This window comes from Nematolebias whitei, chromosome 22 (assembly GCF_014905685.2).
Source record: "Nematolebias whitei isolate Nwh7 chromosome 22, NemWhi1, whole genome shotgun sequence".
In the NCBI taxonomy this organism is placed as follows: domain Eukaryota; kingdom Metazoa; phylum Chordata; class Actinopteri; order Cyprinodontiformes; family Rivulidae; genus Nematolebias; species Nematolebias whitei.
In genome coordinates, this window is record NC_056519.1 from 21,521,263 (window position 1) to 21,545,997 (window position 24,735).

The 24,735-nt window shown below is 41.1% G+C and overlaps 1 protein-coding gene across 1 annotated transcript in view; it reads right to left on the bottom strand.

The window, feature by feature from the left end:
• Positions 1 to 2,791: 2,791 nt before the first annotated feature.
• camk1da (calcium/calmodulin-dependent protein kinase 1Da) overlaps positions 2,792 to 24,735 on the bottom strand; it is an 87,639-nt gene continuing 65,695 nt past the window's right edge. Inside the window, exons 4-11 of the mRNA XM_037695870.1 lie at positions 19,859 to 19,997; positions 19,426 to 19,552; positions 16,432 to 16,507; positions 9,130 to 9,242; positions 7,618 to 7,696; positions 7,432 to 7,519; positions 4,629 to 4,857; positions 2,792 to 2,991 (exon numbers count right to left, since the gene is read on the bottom strand). Of these exons, the coding sequence (XP_037551798.1) occupies positions 2,864 to 2,991; positions 4,629 to 4,857; positions 7,432 to 7,519; positions 7,618 to 7,696; positions 9,130 to 9,242; positions 16,432 to 16,507; positions 19,426 to 19,552; positions 19,859 to 19,997 (979 nt within the window). The 3' untranslated portion in view covers positions 2,792 to 2,863. The remainder of the gene's footprint in view (positions 2,992 to 4,628; positions 4,858 to 7,431; positions 7,520 to 7,617; positions 7,697 to 9,129; positions 9,243 to 16,431; positions 16,508 to 19,425; positions 19,553 to 19,858; positions 19,998 to 24,735) is intronic.

Sequence of the window (24,735 nt, forward strand, 5' to 3'; positions counted from 1 at the left end):
CAGGTTAAAACAAGCACTGTGAATAATTTGCAGCTTTTTTTTTCAATTTATTTTCATTTTAGCAGCACAACCGTATAGATAATAAAAAATGGCAACGTAAAGAACAAGAGGTCGACACCTTTCTCTCCAGATTTGTTTGCAGCTGGAGTTCAGCCCTTGAGTTTTGAATAGGTTCACATCTGAATAGTTTTGCTCCGACCAACTCGCCCTCCGTTTTCTAATGAGCCAAATCATCTTCAATCCAAGCATGAGTCTTTGGCTACAGCTCACAATAAAGGGATTAGACAGCGTGCATCCAATAAGACAACTGATTAGTGTGAGTGAGCACCCGGCAGTGTACAGATCTGCTGTCAGAGTCAGGACTAAAAGGCCAAATACCACCAGAGGTCAGGTCAAGCTCACGATGAACAAGAAAAAATAAAAATAAATGAAGTTACAATAAACAAAGATTAGGCTGCCACTATATGTATCTAAGCTATAAAGTCATTTGATTTGGAAAAAAATGGTGTCAAAGCTTAAATCAGCTTGTATCTGTAGACTAAACTACACAGAGAGCTCAGCTCATGCTTCGTCTCTAATTGTATAAAAGCGCTGAACAGTCAATATCTCACCTGCTGTAGATGACTCTTTGAACAGCCTCACTTTGCAGGAATAGTATAATGCTGATGAGACTGTCGAGCGAACGGTGAGTCTGATAACGTGTTCAAACAACTCTGTCATCAAAGTTTAACGCGGTTCATGCAGACACTTTGTTTACGCGGAATATTCGAGCACAACAAGCAGCAGCAGCAGCTAGCTGGAGCACTTCTGCACATTTCCTCCTGAACAAGCACAAAGCAGCACATTAATGGAGGTGAAAACATTTATAGGGTTGCGTCAGAGATTGGCGTCTGCTCAGACTAGCTCAAATTAGCTTGTCAATATGATCTCAGTGGAACAACTTTCAAAGTGGGTATTTCTATTTTACATCAACTTTAATATTTATAAATTATAGCAGTTCATAAAAAAAAAAGCTATTTTATAAATATCTACCATTGTTAATTTTACATTATGCAGCTATTCCAGCAGAAATATGACACACCTACAGGAAGTTTCACAGACGGCACCAGAAAGCTACGGCTAGCCGCTGCTAATGCTACTAGCACTGACCATCACCAATTTGTGGAAAACAAAAACAAACACCAGATTAGTGGGGAACTGACAGCTGACCTAAAGGTTTATAAAACAGAGTTTAACAAACTGCTGTGACATTTTAGAGATTGGAGTTGTTTAAAGATGGCTGCCGCCTGTTTTGGGCCTAGTTTCGACTAGCCGTTAGCTCGTCACAACTACAAGCTACTTCTCCAAATTGAGGTCATTTAAGGAGCTATCTACAACCAGTGAGATATTTAATGTTCATAACCTTTCCGCTTCGAAACTGATGAACTATCATTTTGCTTACGACCACTGGAACACCCCCAACAGTACAAAAACAACAACAACAACAAAGCTAACAAACAGGAAGCTGGTGTTTGCCAGCTCACAGTGCAGCTGCAGATTTCCCTGAGGACTTCTGGACTGGGTGCAGCTTAAAAGAACAAGAAGGTGAGATCATGGCTTCGTTACGGAGAGAAGGAACGGCAGGCAACAAAGTCTTTAAACGTATGAAGTAACTTTTTACACGCCATGCGTCTTTTAGCCACCTTGACGCCACCTTGCCCTGTGTGGCCTCTACAGGGAAGTCTAATGGCGATTTTCATTTCCTAACGTTCTCATGTGGACGCAGTTTCCAGGGGAATACATTGTCTTTTTTTACAACAAACCCCCTTTAGTAAAAAAAAAAGAAAAAAAACAACAAAAACCTCCTCTCCCAAAAAAAAAAAGAAGTTTTTTTTTACACATTTAAAAAGCTTCACAATGCTTTGACATCTATTGTTTTCATAAGTTTACAATCTCTTCTTTCTGTCTAACTTTTCTGAGACAACAAATCTGTGCAAAAAAGATAAAGCGCTTCCTCGTATTTTTCCATGCCTCAACAGTCATATGGTACTTTTAAAGCACTTCTGCAAGCACTGACAGACCAACGAGCCTGTAAAGACGCAGAAAACGACAATAAAGATGCAGAGCAAGAAATCAAAAATCCAGCAAATTAATCCCTCTCAGATTAGTTTGCGATGTTAGTAGAATTTATGTAAACATGGAGGCCATTACACAGAAGACTATTCTGCATCGACATTCAAAACACAGAACGACTCGACGGGATTATGGTAAATCTAGAGAAATGCCTAGCGAGCGACAGCTTTTAATTACAATGAAGTAGAGTGGACTCCATCTTGGCTATGGCTTATTTACAGTGGCATCATCAGTCCGACAGCAGTTTGTCTTTTAAACACGCCACCTTTAAAAGAAACAAGAAGAATAAAAAAAATATAAAACGTCTAACAGTCAAAAGTAGGTTGGATCAAAGCTGAACAAAGTGGTGCAGAAAGGACCAGATTCAGGAGGTTGACTGATAAGATGATCCAGATCGACCGTCCGCAGCTCGAATGTGAAGCGATCGACAGATTTTTACAGCTAAAAGTTAAAAAAAAAATCAAAGCTGGTCGCGCAAATCAGAGAATCTGTGGATGTTTTGTAGCTACAGGCTGTCCTGGTGGGTGTGAAGTGGGGAGACGGTGGGTTGAAAGTCCTCTGCTCTCCTTGGAGCAGGGCGGGGCACCACTTGAAAGGGGGCGGGGCCAGAGCCAAGAGAGAAATGCGTTAAAATAGCAGCGAGGAAGAATCCGATCCTCCTCTTCCTCCTCCTCTTCCTCCACCTCTGTGGCAGTCTCCTTTCGCCTCACAGCGCTGTGGCCTCCCAGCTGGTGCCTCGCGGGACCTGGCGTCACTTGGTCTCTGTCGCCATCATCAGGGCGGGCACCGCTGAAGCGTGGGGCCGGTTCTGTTCTGTCCCGGGGGCGGGAGAGGACGCTGCAGAAGCCAGACTGCAGGGGGTGACGGGTGCAGGAACACCTTAAGAAAAAACAAAAAATAAACAAAGAAGAAGCCAGTACAACAGCTTTGTTGTAAAAATAAACTTTAAGTCAACAAATAAAATTAATGTTTCTACGTCTTCTGCTTTGTTTTGATTATAACTGACTGATTTTATCAACTGCAGCCACTTAGCTAATGCTAATTCACATTTTTTGAAGGGGTGTTCTGTGGAAAGGGTATGAACAATAAATATCTTACATGTAATAGACAGCTTTTTCAACAGCCTCATTCAGGGAAAAAAAAGTTGATTTCTGACAGGACTGACAAGCTAACAGCTCGCTCGACCACAGCTAAGACCAAAGTGGAACGCTGCCATCTTAAAACGGCTCCAATACCCAACATTTCATAAAGATTCAAGCGGACGCTCCTATGGAAACCATTACACAGTCGTCGATTTGTATTTGTTAATACAAAAAATTATTTGGTTGATTTTAAGCGCAGCTGGTTGTAGCACTTCTGTTGAAGACTGGCCTCATTTCCTGCAGGAATAATGACGCAACATGAAACTGACAGCAGTATTATGGATTATAAAATAGCACTAGCTTAAATTGCTATAAAACTTTGAAGACTGGAGTTTTTTGGGAAAAAAAAAAAAAAGAGGAGTCTAATTTAGAATGGGATATATTTTGAGGCATAGCAGATTCCCCATATAACTATGTAATCCCAATACAATGGCTGTGTAAAGGTTTGTATTTCAGATTTTACATAAACGGCTTTAAACTTTGGCATCTTTGAGTTTGTTTTAAGTCTGCAATAATCCCTTAAAGTTTTGATTTCACTCTAACTAGCCATAAACTCATCAATTTATTCATAACTAAGACTTATGTCTCACACTAAAGCCTTTGAACGAGCCATCTACAACAGGTAAGATGTTTATTGTTCATAACTTTTACACCGAACACTAGTTCAAAATATTTGAACTATCCCTTTAACTTAGTAGTGTAAACATGTGTGTATCGGAGCCATATTTGCTGTAATTTATTCTAAATTACGCACTTTATGAGTGAAGCTTACAGATTTGTTTTAAAATTTAAGAATTTTATCTCAATGAGACGTTTGCCTGGATACATTTAAAACACATATATTTTAATTTGAACACATCTGACTGCAATTAAATAAATAAAAAAATGGATTATTTACATTAAAGGTGTCAAATCCAAGAATGTTTAAAGAACAGAAAGTAACTGGACAGATTTCTACAAAATGACAATGTTATAAATAAAAACGATATCTTAAAACATACGCTTTAGAATTTACCTGATAATAAAACCTGCGTAAACAAACTTTAAACTTTGAAGTTGCCATTTTATCCTCAAAGTTGAACAACTAAAACTGAGCTGGACATTTCCAGTGAATGAAAGTAAAATATTTAATAGGTTTCGGGTCGTTATAAGTCAGGGAACACTTTCTCCATCACCATGGCAACCCAGACACACAGAGCCAAGAACAGAGACGTGTTGCTTCAGAGGAGCTGCATCACTTTGAACAGGATCCAAATTAATCTATTTCTATTCCTCACGTCTCCCTGACAGCTTTAAATGAGCCCTTCCTGAGTTCTGCCGCTGCCTCGTCTTCTCTGCATCTACTCGGTCCTCGTTTTGGTGCCCCTCACTCACATTCTTTGCGGGGGGCGGCCATGTTGTTGTCTATGGAGGAGTTTTTGCCGCCGGTGCTGTTAGTATTCTGGCTCTGAGCTGTGTGGTTCTGACCCGCCTGGTTCTGGTTCTGGGCTGGCCTCGGCGTCTGACCGGACCTGGGGTTGGAGGCGTCCACGCTGCTGCCCATGCTGCTGCTGAGCTGCAGCCGCCTCATGTGGCGCACCACAGCTGTGGCGTTGAAGGCTTGCTGCAGAGAGACCGGGAAAACAAAATTATATAATTATCTTTAAAAGATGCAGCAGACTCAAACAACTCCCTCTCAACTATTTCTTCATCTTTTTCTTTTAACTTGTGTCCAGTTATCTAGTCCCTGTTGATGCAAAACATCCCCACAGCATGATGCTGCCACCTCCATGCTTCACTGTGGGGAGCTTTTTCCTGCCATTCATGAAGCCCAGCTCTGTGCAGTTTTTGGTGGTCCTGTGGACACAGACCTTCTTCCCTGCAAACAAGCTGCTCAGCTCCACCAGGGTCACCTTCAGCCTCCTGGATCTTTCTCTAATTAATCCCTCCTTACCAGATTCTTGAGTTCTGTGGACGACCCTCTTATTATATTTTTCACATTTCCTGATAATCAAGTCTATGGAATGTTTAGAGTTTAAAACATATTATTACACTCCAACCTTGATCTGTAGTTCCCCACAACTTTGTATCTGACCTTTTGTGGAGAGCTCCTTGGTCTTTTGGTTGGTAGTACAGGTGTTGGACAGGTATACACTTGGACTGCTCCTGGGTAGATTCTATTTAACTCATTATGTGGCTTCTAAAAATAATGGTTGGAACCTCATGTTGTAACTCATTATATTTGTATAAATACATTTTTACACATTTGTAACTGTTGTTTCTGCAACTTTCCATTCAAAAAATGTTTCATATAAAACTTTTTTGCAGGTGAAATTTTTAAACGCAAGTACACATTTTTCCTACAGGTGCACAAATCAAAGTTACAAGTTCACGACTATTGTAACATATCTGCCTTCATACCGCTGTATCCCTCCTCTCACACCGGCATGAACCGGTGAGCCCAGCCAGCTCTTGTCAAGTGGACATTTGACATTTGTCCCTCCTCATGTGGGACAGGGTGGGAAAAATCCAGGACCGTCCCGCCCAAATCGGGAAGGTTGAAAACACATTGTTTTTTTTCGCCATTTCATTTTTCCAGATGGAAATCCATTGCAGTGACTGAGAACTTCAATCCATGTCTACTTCACTTGGTTGTTCATCGGTCAACCTCGAGGCGACATCTGGTTGTCCGAAATGAAAATAGGTTGTCTTGGACAAACAGGAACTGCTTATGTTGACCCCTGCATATGTCTGGTTCAGGAAAAATAACTGTTATGATAAAATATCATTACAATATTGATACAATATTGATACTGATACCAGTATCGGTCCCGATACCAGCCTCAAGTTTGAGCAGTCATTTCTAACCCAAACCCAGAGCCTGGCCTGGCCCGAGTCGGATTAGGGCCGGACCATAATAATGTGCTTAATGTGCAGGCCGGGCCTGTGTTGAGCTTTTGATGCAGCTGACAATCCAATTATATGGCAACAAGGCTTGCCATACAATCACCAGCCGCACGCGGCCATTTGACCGCGCGTTGACTGGCCTTGAAATAGGTAAGAAAACAAAAAATTTCCGTTAAAGTAAAGAAAGACATTCAAACAAATGAGTCATCTTTGTTCTTTCCTTTAGAAGGTGGTGGTGTAATTAAAAAAAAATTCAGCTGCACTCAGTGGACGCACGCGACCGATGATCCAAACAGGTGAGATCCCAAAATATCTGACATGTCAGAGCAGGGTCCGTGTCTGAATAATGCAGAATGCAGGAAGAAGCAGGAATTTAATGCACTTTGACGACCATGAAAGGACAAACACCCCCTCAGCTCTGATCTTCTGCTCTCTTTTACTCAGCCGCTCGCGTCCGCCGACCGTTAATAACTGAACAAGCAGTCAAAGCTTAATTAAAAATTGTTGGGTGGGGGGCTTCGGACCTGTAATTACTGTTAATTTGTCGGGTCTGGTGGGGTTTGGAAATTATGGCTACGGGCTGGGGCCGGTTCAAGTCGGATTTTTTGGGCCTGAATGCAACTCTACCTCCAGTACAAGTACTTGTACTTATAAAAACCTCCCAATACTTGAAACCGATGCCACATTTATGGTTGGTGACATCATTTCCTCTTCCACTTTGCAAGATAATGAGGAGAAAAAAAGTATTTTTTTCATAGATGAGATATTTTAAGATAAACATGGGTGAACTTGAGACAGCAGGCTGTTTGTTGTGTTCTTACTTAAAAAACGTGTTTCTAAACTCATCATGTAATGTTTAAGTACTAAATCAATAGCTACTCAGTATGGGTACGCAGTATTGGCAAATACACAAACAGAAATACTTGTATTTGTCTACAAATCTAGTATCAGGACACTTCTAGTAAAATATAACAGAATGGCAAAAAAGTAGCACAGTGGTTAAAAGATTGTGTACGTTCTATTTGTTTCTCCGAGATTTTTCTGATTCATTAGTATAAAGAACGATGGTTATTTATTTTAGGTTGTGGAACGTTTATTATTTTTTGTAACGTTCTGCATGAAAAAAAAAAAACAAGACAATCTAGACATAACTCGTTACGTGTCAGACATGCTTCTAACACTGAGCAAATAAACTTCTTAACACAGGAGTTTCGAGAAACCGTAATGAAATAACAGTCTTCTGCAGTCGAGCCAAAACCACAGACAGTAGAGCTCCGTAAACAAAACTTACCCTCCATTTGCTCTTAGCGAAGTTCTTTTTGATCTGCCGGCTGACTGACTCGTGGATGTTCTTGCAGAGAGCCGTATCCCCGGCGATCCTTAAAAATTCACACAAAGGAATCTTCTGTTAACACCTCAGACATCAATAACTCTGCACTGACTTCAAGCCTGTTTGGGATGGCTGTGTATTTCTCACCAGGGATGTCTGAGGGCCTGTTCGCAGGTGAATCTCTTGGTTGGATCTTTTTCCATCAAACAGCTGATAAAATCCTTGGCTGAGAGTAGACAACATCAAAAACAGGCATGAAACATCTGGGGTGATGACAAGTGTGCGTGACGTGTGGTCTAGTGGGAGTACAAATGTGAATAAGGATTCGTTAAATTATCTTGAGTGGATCAGAAGTTATGGGCGGGAGAAGAGAAAGTTTATTGATGTAGGTACATAAGGCCAAATGGAGACTATACCATAACATGTCCGCTCTTTGACTGGTATATATAAAGGGTCATCTGGTGGTATCAGGTATAAAATGACATGGCACATCTATGTTCCTTGTTTGCACAACACAAGAGTAGGTCCCTGCAATTAATAAACTGACATACAACAAGCTCAGTCAAAATTCTTGACTACATGGCCAATATAGATTGCTTCAAATCTAAAAACAAAACGTCAAATTCACAGAATCCTAATTTCATTCAACCTCTATTTATACAGGTTAGTCTCACTGAGTCAAGAGGACTCGTTTTCCAGAGAGACCTGTTTTAGACAAACCACAGACAAGGTACACACAACAATAAACAGCCATGGTAGACAGAATCCAACATCTGCAAGGTGACTGCAGGAGCATTCATATAAATAATGCCACCATGGCCGTGTAAGTAAAGTAGCAGCTACAAGGTGTTTCCTAGCATTCAAGCAAGATCTATTTCTGAAAAAGAAACACATTTTAAATTTAAATTTCTTTATCAAGTTTTCGACCTGCGGCTTAAAAGAGAAATGTGAATCGACCAAGATTCCCAAGTATTTGTAAGAATCGACAAACTCAATAGGAACACCATTCGTAGAAAAGATAGAAGGAAGGACTGCTGGTACCAACTTCCTGTTTGAAAACATCCCTTTGGTTTTATCAACATTTAGCATCGGTTTGAGACGGAACTAATCTGACTGGATGATGTCAAAGGCAGACTGTAAAAGCTGGAAAAACTTAGCAAATGGTTTAGCATGACAAACAACCGTATCGTCGGCGTAGGAATGCAAGGATGTAATGTTCTGACCTACATTACTCATTTAGATTGTGAAGAGAGTGGGTCCTAAGATTGAGCCTTGTGGTACACCATTTTATTGACAGTTAACTAAATAGAAGAACCACCATTGTGTTGAACATGTTGCTTTTGGCATGAAAGATAATTTAAATAATAAGCATGCAACAAAACTTAACTAGATTGTCATTAAAGTTATTGTCTTAACAGTCAGTGACACGCAGACTGAGTTTGTCTCAGCTGGTTTCTGGCCAACACAAAGTTGGTTTTACTGCTAAACTTCGCTTACTGGGGTGGTGACATACGTGACCCTACGCATACACATATTTTCATTCCTCAAAGCTGACGTGAGGTGCTGAGAGGGAAATGTGGTGTGGGGTTCACATGTGGGACAAGAAAGGGGCAACTGGTCAGTGAACGATGAGGAGGAGAAAGAAATATGAAATCTTACCTGAATCTGATATGTCGTCCCAGTACGGTGCGTCAAACTCGTAGTCGGCTTTTAGGATCTGCTCAAAGAGTTTGGAGTCATTTTCATCATAGAAGGGAGGATAACCACACAACCTGCAGACAAGAAGTTCATACAGTCATTTAGTAAAAACACAACACAACTATTTATTACTTCCTAATTTCAATTATATGAGCCTTGTTAATGTTAATTAGTAACAAGTCAGAAAAAGGACTAGACATAAAAAGAGTATCTGAATGTCCGAGAGGTTCACCAGTCTGCAAAAAAACTGTCTGCAATAGTGGAACTATTTCAGAATAATGGTCCTCAATGGAAAAATTAGGAAGCCTCTGAAAATCCCATCTATAGTTCATAATATCAAAAGTTGGGGTGCACCAATAAATCGGCTGGCCGATTTATCGGCCCCGATTTCCTTAATTTTGGGAAAACAGGACGATACTTGCATGAGAAACTGATTTTATTGACTTTTTTTTGTTTTAACAATTGTCTGAACTTCATTTATATTTCAGAGCACTACCTCATGGCCAGTTCAAACAAGTTTGTATTGTTTCTAGGATATTGTTCAAGGGTATGTTTTTCAATGAAATAAAATTGGAAAATTGAAGGTGTATTGTGACCTTATAACGCCTGACAGCGTCGATTACAAAACAAAATCGGAATTGGCAGGTCAGACTTTTTAGAAATCGGTGCTCGGCCAGAAAACTGCAATCGGTGCACCCCTAATCCAAAGATTTCACGAATCTGGAGAAATCTCAGCGCTCAAAAGACAAGACTGAAAGTCAATCCTGGATGCTCATGATCTTCGGACCCTCAGGGGCCACTGCATTAAAAACAAGTCCGATTCTGCTCTGGACATCACTGCATCTGTGCCAAGCTTTATGTAAACGCCAACCAGAAACACCGTCGTCTTCTCTGGATGAAAAAGCTCATTCCAAACGGACTGAGGCAAAGTGGAAAACCGTTCTGCGGTCAGACAAAGAGAAATGTGAAAATCTTTTTATAAACCATGGACGCCTCGCCCTCTGTATTAAAGAGGAGAGGAACCGTCTGCACTGCTATCAGAACAGGGTGCAAAGGTCTGCCTTTCTGATGGTATGGGGGTGCATTAGTGCGTATGGCATGGCAAGCTTGCACATCTGGAACAACATCAATGCAGAAAAGTATATACAGGTTTTTGAACAACATATGCTTCCATCTAGATGTCTTCATCAGGGAAGGCCTTGCATATTTCAGCAAGATGATGCAAAACCACACACTGCACTCATTATATGACTTCACAGTAGAGAAGTCTGATTTCTGGCATCTCTGCAGTTCAGACCTCTCACCAATGAAACATATCTGAAGCATTATGAAATGAAGAATCTGTGAAAAACAATGCAGGACTGTTGAACAGATTGAATCCTCCATCAGGTAAGAATGGGACGTTTCCCTCTAAAACCTCCGGCAGGTGGACTCCTCAGTTCTGTTACTGTAAACTGTTTTGAAAAGAAGAGGGGACACTCCACAGCATTTTGAGATATGCTGCCATCAAATTCAGAATCATCTTATTTTCCTTTGTTTTTTTTTTTTTTCATCTTTGCTCAAGGGAATCACATCAGAGTGCCACACCAGCCTATTTTTAATTTCTGTTACAAGTTCAAGACAAAATGAGCAAAACGCTGCTCAGCCAAAACATCAGCCGCTTAGTACCAACGTGCTGGATGCAATAAGAGTTTCATAAGAGCTCATTAGCATGAAGTTCTCCATCGATACACACGGAGAAAACGGGAATAAATGGAAAATGTGCCAAGAAAAAGAGAGGAGGATTGAAAAGCATTCCGTTTTCCTGCTTTCATGTTTGCTTAAAGCCGTATCTGTCACTCTGTGAAATCCCAACGCTATTCCTCCTGATACCGCAGGCCCGCAAACACACAAAGAATGCTGGGAGATTATTATGGTTGATGACTTGATGCGATTTTTCCACCTGAGCGGCAGCTAAAAGCTAACGAGGTCTGAATCCCAGCACGAATTGTGCTAATTCCCAACAGGAAGCTGCTCTTTCCCCGCCCGTACTCACATTTTTGTGCATAAAACTCATCAGTTACTGCTAGGCCTGTTGCGATAAACAATACATCAATTAATCGCATGATAAATGAAAATAACCTCATTTTCATTTACCGGCTTTACTCCGGTGATCATCACTGACCCCTCCTTTTCTCTAAAATCCATAACTGCCCAAAGTCGCGATTTTGGATTGTTAAAAGCAGCTAAGCAGAGAAGCTAAGCTAGGAGCTAAGCTAACAGGCTGACTTCGGGGAAAAAACCTCCGTCTTGTCGAAACTCCAAAATCCACAGTTGGAACAAGTGCCTTTGTGTAAAAAGTATTTTCCTGCAAAAAGAAGCTGAGAACTTGTTTACTAATTTTTTTATTAAAAGTTTTGTGTGAAAAATGCTATGCTATGTGCTCAAACCACACCGAGCGTCCGCCATTTTGAGAACCGAAGAGAGACAGACCATTTGGGCTGGGTCATATCATATCGTTCACGATAACACCGGTAAAAAAAAAAAGCTTGCCCGGGAAAATAAATTGTATCACGATATGCTAATTTCATGACGTAAATACATCAGTGTTTCGCCCCACCCCGTTAACAGAACCGAGCGCGCCGAACTACCGAACCGAACTGCGCATCACCCCACACCTGTTAGTACTGGTGTAACGCTAATTAGCTGACAGGCATTTTGGGTTTTCATGAGCTGTATGCCATAATCATCAGTATTAAAACAATTAAACACCTGAAATATTTCAGTTGGTGTGCAATGAATCTGAAATATATTAAAGTTTCATTTTTATCATTACATTATGGAAAATAATGACCTTTATCACAATATGCTAATTTTTTGAGAAGGACCTGTATAATATTGCAAAGCAACATGCTAAGTTAATTTTGTCAAATGAATAACTATGATTTCTGTTTTTTTTTGTTACATCACAAAATTTATCGTTATCGTCAGAATGCTCTGAAATATCACGATATTATATTTGAGCTGCATCGCCCACCCCTACAGCCCATGTCACATCAAGGCGCCTCCCTCCCATTTTTCTTAAAGAGACATGCTGCTCGCTCCCTCACTATCCATCCTTCAGTTCAAACGGTCTTACATTGCCATGCAGTGGTCAAAAAAGGTACTACACGCAAAACAAATTAACCAACATTTCTTCTTAAAACTGACAATAATTACTAATTATAGTCATATTTCAAAACACTATTTTCGTTTATTACAATAATTTCTGAGACAATTAATCGCCCAGAAAAATTTGTTATCGTGACAGGCCTAGTCACTGTCCTGTCAGACACTACTTCCCTACTGCTGACCTCTGACCCTTAACGTCTCGGCTGGAACACACAGAAACGCGGGGACAAGCACCGGTTGGCGTTCATGTAGACAGCATCTTCCCAACGCTGCATACTTGTGAACCAGTGGCTCAGACGTTGTTCACACTCGCTCAAACACATGTTCACACACATACTGGCTGTGAGCGCGGGGGACGGAGGAAGCACAAGAAAAACAAGAAGCAGTGAAAGTGGAACCTCTCCTGCTGCGCCGTATCCTTACAGGACCGTTCAGCCGAGCTCTGAGCTCCACTCGTCTTCATCGTCAGACCACACAGAGCTAACAGATCTCACACAGACCGGTGTTAGCTTTTAGCTCCTAGCTGTCACTGTGATCCCAGACCGAATGTCTTCTGTCTCTTCGGTTTAGTCTTTTCTGTCCACGTTGTGAGTTAACAGTACTGAGACAGGATTGGCGTATCAGAAAAAAAAAGCCTGACGGTTCATTTGTGATTTACCATCAAAGAGATACAACTCTTGCACCTCTGCTCCTCATCACTTTTATCCAGGTCCGAAGCAAAAACAAGTCAGAGTGGATTCTAACGATTTCTACTTCATTAATTGATTGTTTGGGTGTTAATGTAACTCAACCTCATCTAGGTTTTTTTTTTTATAAAAATTGTTAGCTTTTAGTTTTTGTTTCTTTTCAGAAGAAGAGAAGAACTTTATCTTTAGGTATTCTGATTCCACTGTTCTCCTTCCGACTTGGGCTCCGTTCACGCTGCAGGCCTTGATGCTCAGTTCACGTTTTGTTTCGTCATTCACATCATTTAAATGTGACCCCCATCAGACTGCAGTGTGAACGGTTTACAGTTCTGAGGTGACCCACATGTGCAGAACGCAGCACGCTGTGTTTAAGGGAGTAAATATGGATGCTACGTGTTAGCATGTGTTCATGTGCTTGTTTGGTCCAGAGTTTATATTTAATCTGGCTTCTTGTCGGCTCCTCCGGTGCAACGTTATTTTTGGGATGGGAGCCACACACAGAAAGAAGAAACAAACTCAAGGATCGATCCGTCACATTAGTATCAACACAGTCCATCACTAAGTATCATGTGTTGCTGTAGATTCTCAGTCAACCAGGACATGAAATTAAAAATGAAAAGAACAACAATGAAGCAACTGGATTTTTGTTCTTTAGCTGAAGACACGCTGAGCTCCGAGTTTAAACTGCACGAGGACGGTGTCATTATTATTATTCACTTGGATCGATCCACTCACACCACCTCGCTGATAAAAGTCGGGTGGAATGAGACGACCGTTCAGACTGCAGTCACTATGAAAAACATCTGGGGTGTGTGATTCAGTACCACATATGAAAACCTCCGGAAGGCTTCATCAGTCAAGGAAACACACAACAAAACTGATTCTTCCCCCGACAGCTTACTCCAAAGCGGAACAAACCAGTTCTGCTTGTGATAAGATGGTCTCTTTGGTACGCCCCTCCTCCATTGCCGGCCCTCTTCCTTGTTACCAGTGGGCTGCACTCAGGTGCTAAATTATTTTAAATTATTTATTTTAAATAAAAATTCCATGCGGACCGTGCGGCCCATCTAGGCCTGTCACGATAACAAATTCTGCTGGGTGATTAATTGTTTCGAAATTATTGCAATAAACGATAATATTTAAGAAGAAATGTTGGTTAATTTCTTTTGTGTGTAGTACTTTTTTTTTACCACTGGATGGCAGTATAAGACTGTTTGAACTGAAGGATGGAAAGTGAGGGAGCGAGCTGCGCGTCTAAGAAAAATGGGAGGGAGGCACCTTGACGTGACATGGGCTGTCCTTCCTTTTTTTCAGTTACCAAAATGGCGGACACTTTGTGTGGTTTGAGCTCTTTAGCATAGCATTTTTCACACAAAGCTTTTAATAAAAAAAAAATCAGTAAATAAGTTCTCAGCTTCTTTTTGCAGAGAAAAACAACTTTTTAGACGAAGGCACGGGTTTCAACTGTGAATTTGTGGAGTTTTGACAAGACTGAGGTTTTTCCCCTGAAGTTAGCCTTTTAGCTTAGCTCGTAGCTTAACTTCTCAGTTTAGCTGCTTTTAACGATCCAAAAACACAATTTTGGATCGTTAAAACAGGTTTTAAAGAGAAAGGGAGGGGTCAGTGAAGAGCACCGGAGTTGAGCTTTTTATCATCCAGTGTCTTCAGTAGAAAGAGAGAGACGAAGAAACGATAACACCGATAAATGAAAATGAGGTTGATCGTTTTCATTTATCATGCGATTCATTGATTTATTGTTTATGGCGACAGGCCTAGGCTCATCCATCAATCAGCCAAATGTGTGTCATGTCCAATCTTATTTTGAAAAACCGCGACAGAGCGAGTCTGCGAAGAACGAACCGCGAAGTAGCGAGGGGACTACTGTAATCGTATTCGTCACGTTCAGACTATTGATAAATAAATAAATCCAGTTTGATTGAGCTGCATTTGATGCAGAGAGAACATAGTTTTTTTCTTTATGTCCATGGATTAGGGTTCGGGTTAGCAGAGTCCAAACCATCCAAAGTGTACTCGTCAGTGCTCCAATATAAACAACTTGTAATTGTTGGCACTAAAACAGGATTCTGCTGACTTCCTTCCCCAGGGAACACACTCCCCAGTTTGCGAACCACTGAACTAAAAACATGAACCTAAACACCATCAGGCACAACAACACGTAACTCTCAAGAGTTCTGCTGTGGTTAACTGCAGGGGCTCGTGGTGATGGGCTCACAAAGACGACATCAAACCAAGGAGAGCAACATTTCTCTGCTTCCTGTTCTCTTTTTGAAACAGCCGGCACAATAAGTCACACGGAGGGCACATTTGTTCTAGTTTCACCAAAGAGTCTGATTGTGTTGTCCAGCTAACAGCTCTGAAATAGCATCATCTCCAGGCATCTGTTCACAAAAATACAAATATTGTTTTGGACCAAAACATCTGTTACTAATCTTCAGAGAGGGATTTAGTTAATCTTGACTTTTTGCGAAACAAAAATTGACTCATAAATAACTGAATCAAGCTTTTTTTTTCCCCCCATGTAACAAATACCCATTTTAGGACAATCAAACAACATTGCATTCCCTGAAGAAGTGCACATCGCCCTCCACCTTTCATTTCAAATAATGTCAATAAAGTGTGAAGCGTCAAGCTCAGAAAGTGTGTTGTGAACAACTCTCAGCTACTACCACAGCGAATATCAGCTCAGTTTTTGTAAAACTAACCGAGTTTTGTGTTTTTCAAGGTCAGTCGGCTGCGGCGGCCAAATTAAATCAGCTTCAATACAAAAGTAAAACAACTGCAGATCCATATCTAATAATTGCCTTCTAAACGTTTTGTTAGATTCTGCGTTGTGCATCAAGAGATATTTTGCTAACAGACAAAGATGGCGTCAACAGTGAATGCTTAAGATTTTAGCAAAGATCTTGGCGCATGTGTTGTAAACGACTCTCGGCTACAAAAACACCTCATTTTAGCACCAAACCGTCAAAAAATTATCTAAATTAGAAACGTTACGTGTTCGCTAGTTCGAGCGGCCATTTCGAATCGAGCTGACTCCAAAAGCTACTTTGTTGTAAATGTACTTCCACAGATGACTTCCTGCACGTTTCAGTAAAATCCATCCGGTGGATTATGATATTTTGCCAACGAACCAAGACGCGAACATAACTGATCCCAGTTTATCAGTTGTCCAGCCAAACAAGTCCACGTTGATTGATCCAGCTCTTCTGTGAACACGGCTCGTCAACGAATGTGAAACGGTGCGTGACGAACGCCGCTCAGCTTCTTCATTCAGTGTTGGTGCAGTTTATGGGCTCGGTGGTGAGAAACGGGTAAACTGTGAATCTCACATCCACCGTCAGTCAGGCTGCTTGGAGCGCACGCCTCGGCGTCGAGTAGCAAACAGCGAGGCGGAGCGGCTACTTACAGGATGTAGGCGATCACGCCGATGGACCAGCAGTCCACTGCCTTGCTGTACGGCTTCTGGGCCAGAACCTCCGGAGCTGAGGGAGACAATTAGTCGGGAGAGAAAACCGCGTTACTTTGTTTTGAATTCACACAGAAACAGCAGCGGTTTAACGAGCCTGAAAGCAGAGGAAATATGCAGACGCCCCGTGTTTACTGAAATTAAATGCACATGGAGGATTGTTTTATGGTGGGAAGAGCGACAGATTCTCACGACTCTTTAACGTTAAGGATGTCGAGGTTTGAGAGGGGCTCTGGTCTGATCCTCGTCTGCAGCTGGTTAGAACAACCCCTGCCCGATCGGGGAACTCACCTGACCAAGTGCAAGACGTATGCGTGAAATGTTGGCAACTACTTAAAACTGCGAGTGCTCGTACTGCATCCCAGTGTGTTTACTGGTCGACTCTGACTCATTGTGAAGATATGCGTCTTTCTGCAAAACAACACTAAGGAAGTCGATTGTGAACACGTTTTGGCTCAAATATGGAAAACAAAGCGAGGAGCTCGATCTGGTGTTCGTTTTCCTTCCTTTATATGTAACGTGTCTGCAGCGAAAAAGGCTCCTGGTCCAACAAACCTCTGCAGGAGACAAGTGAAAAAAATGGGGGTCAAGGGTCAAATTGAAGGATTTAAAGGAGGGACGATGAATGGGAATACTAGACATGTGTAGAAAGGAAAAGATGAAGCGATGTCCTTCATGGTCAGTGAGCGTCTTTCTGTGTGTATTGTCGAGTTTTAACAATCCAAGTTGAGTTTAAAAGTTTAATTTAAAAAATACTAACGTGGTTCCAACCTGATGGGTGCGCTATAAAATTAGCTTCGACGTGTGTAGTCACGTAAACATTTTACACATTCGTTTTAAAAAAGGCTTCTGTAAAAAATAGTACCAACATTTTGTAGCATTTATGCTAAACGTAAACAGTCTGGAAGTTATCCATGTTTAGGCTAACTTTAGCTGCTAAATTCAACCGTGTGGCATTCCTTTCTGAAATATTTTTATGTAGTCTATGTACGCATGTAAGTACTAGGGGTTGAACAACTACATATTTTTTAAAGTCGACTTCAACATGATAAAAGTCGACGTCGACTAGTAGATGCGACGTCATAGGAACTCAAGACGCTATTCACAAAAAAAAACCAGTTTATTATTTACAAAAAAAACAAAAAAAAAGAAAAACAAAACATCGGGAGCGTATATTTATGCTCCTGCCATTTATCATACTGCTCATATCATAAGTCTCAGGAAAACCAAAACTATTATTAAGCTGCAAAAGTTAGTTTTATTTTATTGAATCCACTAAATAAAATAAAACCATCATGGCGGTGGTGGATTCTCCACTTCCGGCGGTAATTGTACAATGTATCCAGCAGAGGGCGCTGAAGACTATTTTCAAGTCATGGCCGTTCACTTTAAGTTTCACATTCAGCACAGCCGAAGCAGGGAGCAATACTGTGTACTGTGTGTATTTTGCTGAAATGAGCACGGCAAGTTTATTTGAACAGATCTGTAAAATAAATATAACAATAATAAATTCTCTTCAATCCTCCAACCCAACTGTCATTAGCTACGTGCCTGTCAAGTTAGCAAGCTAACGTTTAGCGAACTCAGCAGAGGCTATTGCCTTGTAAAACTTTATCCAAAGCAATAAATCTAACACAGAGGTAAATATATACCAGAGTTAGTAACATTACCTTTGTTGTCCTCAATGAAATGCATTTTTTGTTTGAAATCTTATCTACAAAAAAAAAAAAAAAAAAAAAAAAAAAAAATGCAGCTTGAGGTCAGTACTAATTAGATCTTCACCATACGTGACTGACTTTGCAAACAATGAACAGGGAAGGGTGATTCTTTGTTTAATTTACATTTTTGTAACACACTTGATAACTTTATGGTGAATAGTGGAGGATAGAATATGTGAATACACATTAGTAAGACTGTTTTTATGACCAGTGCACTACTTGTATACCTACTGTGGCTCTGCGTATAGCATGGATCTGACTAGCTTAGTTTCATGGTTGCTAACAGCTGCGCTAATAAACAAGCCCCGCTCCACTCCCTGTTTACTAAGATTTTTAGGGAGGACAAAGCTCTGAAAGGTTCAGCCATTATATTGGTTATCAACATTAGCATTTCCCTCCCAATATCGGTAATGGCAATAGTCAAAATTTCTATATTGGTCGGGCTTAAATACGTAGGAACTGAACAAATGTATGTATGTACGGAGATATGAACGTATATATGTACATATGTACTGTACTGCATGTATCCACACACACACACACATATATATATATATATATATATATATATGTATATGTATGTATGTTCTTAAGTACGCACGTACTGTATGTATATACGTACATCTGTATAAATATATGTACGTATGTATGTTCATACATATGTTTGTATGTATACAGGTATATTCAGCAGTGTGTGTACTGCTAACTTCATCATCCATTTGATTTCGTAAATACTGCAATACAGTCATATGTATGTAGATACATACATTATACATACTGTGAATTATATCTATGCTTGTATGTATATATATCCATATTTACTGTATGTACAGACTGCATGCATGTGTGTACAATATATAGGCAAGTACTTGCATGAGAGAAATATGGGCTGTATACTCGAATCATTTCAGCACAGCTGCATGACCTTTCAACATACGTTCTTTTCATTTCCGCCCCTCAGTCTGGACGATGAACTGTTTTCATTACTCAGCGTTTTGTCTTTCAGGAGGCGAACACTCTCGATTTACAAAATATGACCCAAAGACACTGCACATTCACATCTACCCTTACATTAACTCAGCTGATTACCTTTGTATTTAATGCCGAGTACATTTAGAAATAACACACATTGACGCTTCAAAAAGTAAACTATGCAACGCAGCTTCCATCAACAAGAAAACACCTAAAGCCCCACCTAGAGGCGCGAGCGGCTTACCCACGTATCCCGGCGTGCCGCAGGCTGTAGACATGACATCGCCACTGCCCTCCATCTTGGACAGACCAAAGTCGCTGATCATGATCTTAGATTCATCTTGAGGATTAAAATACAACAAGTTCTCAGGCTGCAAGAGAAATAAAGAAAAGTGGCATTTTTCTCTTATTACGAGTTGCAGTTTATTGCCATTGTATTTAAAACAACTACAGAAACACATTATTTTCTTTCGTGTTTAAATGCTTCTGATTTATAAACTTGACTCCAACAGCTGGCAGACGCCACGTTGACCCATAATGCACTGCATGTGTCAGGCTCCTGCCCTCACTGCAGCAATACATCACTGGCTGTCAAGTGGGAGCAAACCACTCGGGTGGATTTAACACAAACTGTGTGTGTGTGTGTGTTGAGGAAGCAGGCACTGTGTGCGTCTAACCTTCAGGTCTCGGTGTACGATGCCCATCTTGTGCAGGTAGTTCACAGCATCCAGGACTTGCCGGATCAGCGTGCTCGCATCCTTCTCCGTGTAAAATCCCTTTTCCACGATCCGGTCGAACAGCTCCCCACCAGAAACCCTGCAGCAAACACACACACACACACACACATTGTCTCAACGTGGGAGTGTATCGTCAAAGGCCAAGGTGTGTGTGGGGGTAGCGGGGTCAAGAGTTGGGAAAAACAAACTCCTCCGTGTAGAAGAATTCACTTCTGTCCATTCTTGGTGTTTTCTTCTTCTTCTATCGCTGGACTGAAACTCTTCAAGTTCGGCGACAGAAGTCATAAAGCTGCATTAAAATATACATTTATAATCAAAGTGTATGGACCAGAACACGACTCACATTAGAGCAGAGAAAAACACTTCGGTGTGCACGTTTCTCCCCTCTGGCAGATTCTTTCAATACTTATGTTTTATGACCGTGGGCCGCATGAAATAACTTGTCCAGATGTGGCCATGACGCCGTTCAGGCAGGTGAGGAATACTGTAAGTCGTCTCCTTGCAGACGAACGCTTGGCTCCCTCTGCTGGAGGGAAACTTCTCCGTTATCTGTGAATCAGATGCCATAGCTGTGGCATGCATCTTAAATTAGATTAACCCGGTAAGTAAACGGGTTTTAAAGGCACACCCAGTGATTCCTTTCTGAAAGTTTCGTTCAAATCCGTCCATTGGTTGATGAGATATTTTGCTAACAGACAAAGGTCGACTTCAACAGTAATGCTTTGAGCAACGATGCTGTGCATGGATTATGTGTTGTGACCGACTCTTAAGTAAGGCGACACCAAATTTTAGCGCAGCATCTGTAAAACTGACTGAATGACTGACACGTTTGTGTTTTCTAAAGTCCGTTTTCTGTGGCGATCACCTTAAACCTGGTCCGCTTGGAAAGTTAAAGAGTTGTAGAGCAACATTTATTAAAGTTTTTCGGAAAGTTTCATTAAAATCCGTCCAATGGTTCATGAGATATTTTGCTAACAGACAGGATCGAGAGCAAATAGTTAAAGGCAAAAATTTAAACAAAATCTTGTACAGTCTGTTACTGCTCTAAATATTTGTTGGCAATTAGTCTCAGCTACTACCACATCAAATACTTTCTAAACTTATGGAAAATTGACTGATTTATATTAATGTTTATGTTTTTAAACTGAGTTGGCTGCAGCAGCCGTTTTGAAACGGATTGACTTCAAACGTTAATCAGTTTTAGATGTTACTTCCAGTGATTGCTTTCTGCAAGTCTCAATAAAATCCCTCCATTTGTTCTTGAGATATTCTGCTAACAGACGTGAACACAGGCAAAGCCTTCACCTTCCAACTGCAGGTTTGTAAATAACAGCTTGTCAACAAAACAACAAACCAGTTTTGTGGAAGCGCAACTTAAAAATAATCTTTCTCCAATCAGCACGCTTGAAATGAAACCTTTAAACAACAGAGCGAATGTACGAGTGATAAAACAGACGAGGGATGAAAAAGGAGAATTCACAAGGGCAAACGGAGCTGTGGTCGTCCCGTGCATCTGTCGGTGTCGTCACGGCGACAGATCAGATTAGAGCTTATTGAAGTTAAACTAATGATGTTTCTGAAAAAAAGGGACCGGAATTAACCGCTAATCCTCTCTGTCTCTTCAAAGAGAGCCGCGACTCGCTCCGTTTCAGAGACCGTCTTTGGCTGGGAATGACAAGAAAGGGCTGAACACACACACGCACGCACACGCACGCACACATGCATGCACACATGCATGCACACATGCACGCACAGAGCAAAGAGGAGATCAGCCACCAGGCAGTGTGGTTGCATAAGCATTTGCGTAAGGAGACCATGGCAATAAGACAGGAGCTCCCACACAAACACACACACGAACACACGAACATGCACAAACACACACAAACACACAAATGTGCACACATGATCCAAAACATGATAAAATGTAACCACAACAGACACACACTCAAAAACAAACTCACAGGTGCACACAAGAAAAAAACTACAATATTTGCACGTAATTAACACATTTTTTAACCATACAGAGGATGGATGTGAGGCTCATGTTCACTCCATCCATCCATCCATCCATCCATCCATCCATCCATCCATCCATCCAACCAATCATCTAATCAATCCATCCTTCATCCATCCATTTAACCATCCAACATCCGTCCATCCATCCATCAATCAGATTATCCATCTACCCAATTATCCATCCTTCAGCCATCCATCCACCCATCCATCCATTTAACCACCCATCCAACAACCATCCATCCAACATCCAATCATCCATCCATCCAATCATCCAGCCATCAGTTTATCCGTCCATCAATCGTCCGTCCATCAATCATCCATCCATCCAGCCATCCATCTATCCATCTAAGATCCATCCAACCAATCATCTAACCAGCTATCAAACCATCCAACCATCCATTCATCCATCATCCATCCATTAAAACAATCCATTCATCTATCAAACCATCCAACCATCCATCTAACCATCCAAGCAACTATCCATATAACCAATCATTTAATCAATCCATCCTTCATCCATCTGTTTATCCATCCAACCAGCCATCCATCAGTTTATCCATCCATCCATCCATCCAATTATCCATCCTTCATCCATCCATCCATCCATCCATCCATCCATCTGTTTATCCATCTACCCAATTATCCATCCTTCAGCCATCCATCCACCCATCCATCCATTTAACCACCCAGCAACCATCCATCCAACATCCAATCAGCCATCCATCCATTTATCCATCCATCCAATCATCCATCCATCCATCCATCCATCCATCCATCCATCCATCCATCAGTTTAACCATTCATCCATCTGTTTATCCATCCATCCATCCATTCATCATCCAGCTATCCATCATTCATCCATCTATTTAACTAGCAAACATCCATCCAACCAACCAACCATCCATCCATCCATCAGTTTATCCATCCTACATCCATCATCCACCCACCCCATCCATCCATCAGTTTATCCATGCATCCATCAATCCATCCATTCATCCAACTGTTTATCAATCATCCATCCATTCATTCATCCATCAGTTTATCCATCCATCCATCCATCCATCCGTCAAATTATTTTTTGTAATTAGAGAACAGACCTGTTTAACCAATGTTGTGCTCAACTTTGTTTCAGCTGTTCACATTTGAGCAATACAAATATAAACAATTTGCTAAGTGTTTTTAAGAACGGGGATTGGAATGTGTGTTCCAACTCTTGTGGCATCGCGCCCCTCAGTCTCCGTGGAAAAGTTGACTCTATGAAGTGTTGGAGTGAAGAGTTCAATGATCGGAGGAGCAGGTTGTGGACTACTGGACCAGACTTCTACCCTTGCAGAGGTGCTGAGGGGGTTCTTGGAGTTAGTCCAGTCCCGTTGTTGTGTGGTCCTGGAGAAGGCTCAAGATTGTGTTGTCCGAGGCATTCTATTGTGTTGATGGAGTTCCATTGAAGATCTGTTTGTTGCCCCATTGGACTTGCTTGATCCTGTTTGTGATGTCCATGGACAGGAATTCTAGATACGGTCAAGGTCTGTTGATAGGGGTTCTGTTGTCCTCTTAAACCCAGGACCTTCAGCGTGCACCAACGGTTCACAGACGAGAGCGAAGTGTCTGGGCTGATGATCTCTAAATCTGAAGTCATGGCTTCCAAATGGAAAAGGGTAAACTTCTCCCTTTGGGTTTTGAGTGTGTCTTTGCCTCAAGTGAAGGAGTTCAAGTTCTAGTAGTTCAAGCATTCTGGTGTCTTGCTCAAGGTTTAGACGACTGCAGAATCATCCCACAAACTTCTGTTCTTGTAGTTCGCATTTAAAACATTCTTGCAGATTAAACGAAGCATTTCTCTGTCCTTGTTCCACAGACCATCCATCTATACGTCCTCTTTCGGCTGATCTGGACTCGGGCAGCCTGGTCTCTGTGTTGAGAAGACGGTTGTGCATCGTGGCTGACAGCAAGCCTTTATTGGTGTGTGTGTCTAACAGGCTGTTCACCATGGCAGAGATGAAGGGTCATAATCACACCACGGAGCCAGAGATCTGAGCAGTTACTGAGCTGCAGCGATCATTAGCTGCTTCAAGCAGGACCAAAAAAAAAAAAACCCCACACTGCTGCACTTCCATGTCTAGTTTGCGTTCTTTGATCTAGATCTGATTTAGGCAAACATATAAATTAGAATAAGGCAACAGGATAAAAGCTGTCATGTTCTAGCATTATTAAACACAAACTTTGCAAACATAATTGGAGTCAGTTAAATGCTCTGAAGCATCAGTTTGAACTGAGGCATTCGTTTCCTTGAGTTTTTGTAAACAAACTAATAGTCGGGAATACATCTTTTTTTTCTATTTTTAGTTACACATTTTCAGCAAACTATAACGAACTCTGAGATGAACGAGCGGTATGTCCATTTTCCCACATCGCTGAAAGATTTGTCTATAGTGAATGTTTGTTGTTTTCAAGATGAGTGTTTTTCTGGACTGGCATTGAACAGAGAATGTAAGTAAACCTTAATGTTTTTTTTGCTGAATATATTCAAGTGGTTAGGAGTTACACTGTGGAGAAGAAGAAAGGGAGTTTTTTTAGTTGGTTTGTTTTTTTGTCCAAGTCAACGCAGAGTGACGATCATGTCGAGTTGAGGGAGCAATTTTATCCACCACCAGGTGCAATTGTGGAGCCAGGGGGTGGCCAATGGTGGCCATGACCACCATAAATTAATCTTTGGCCACCCAGTGATTTGAGGAAAATATATTTTTAGGTAATATAAAAACTACAAAGCATAATTTATTTCAATGATGGGGTAGCCAGTTTAAATA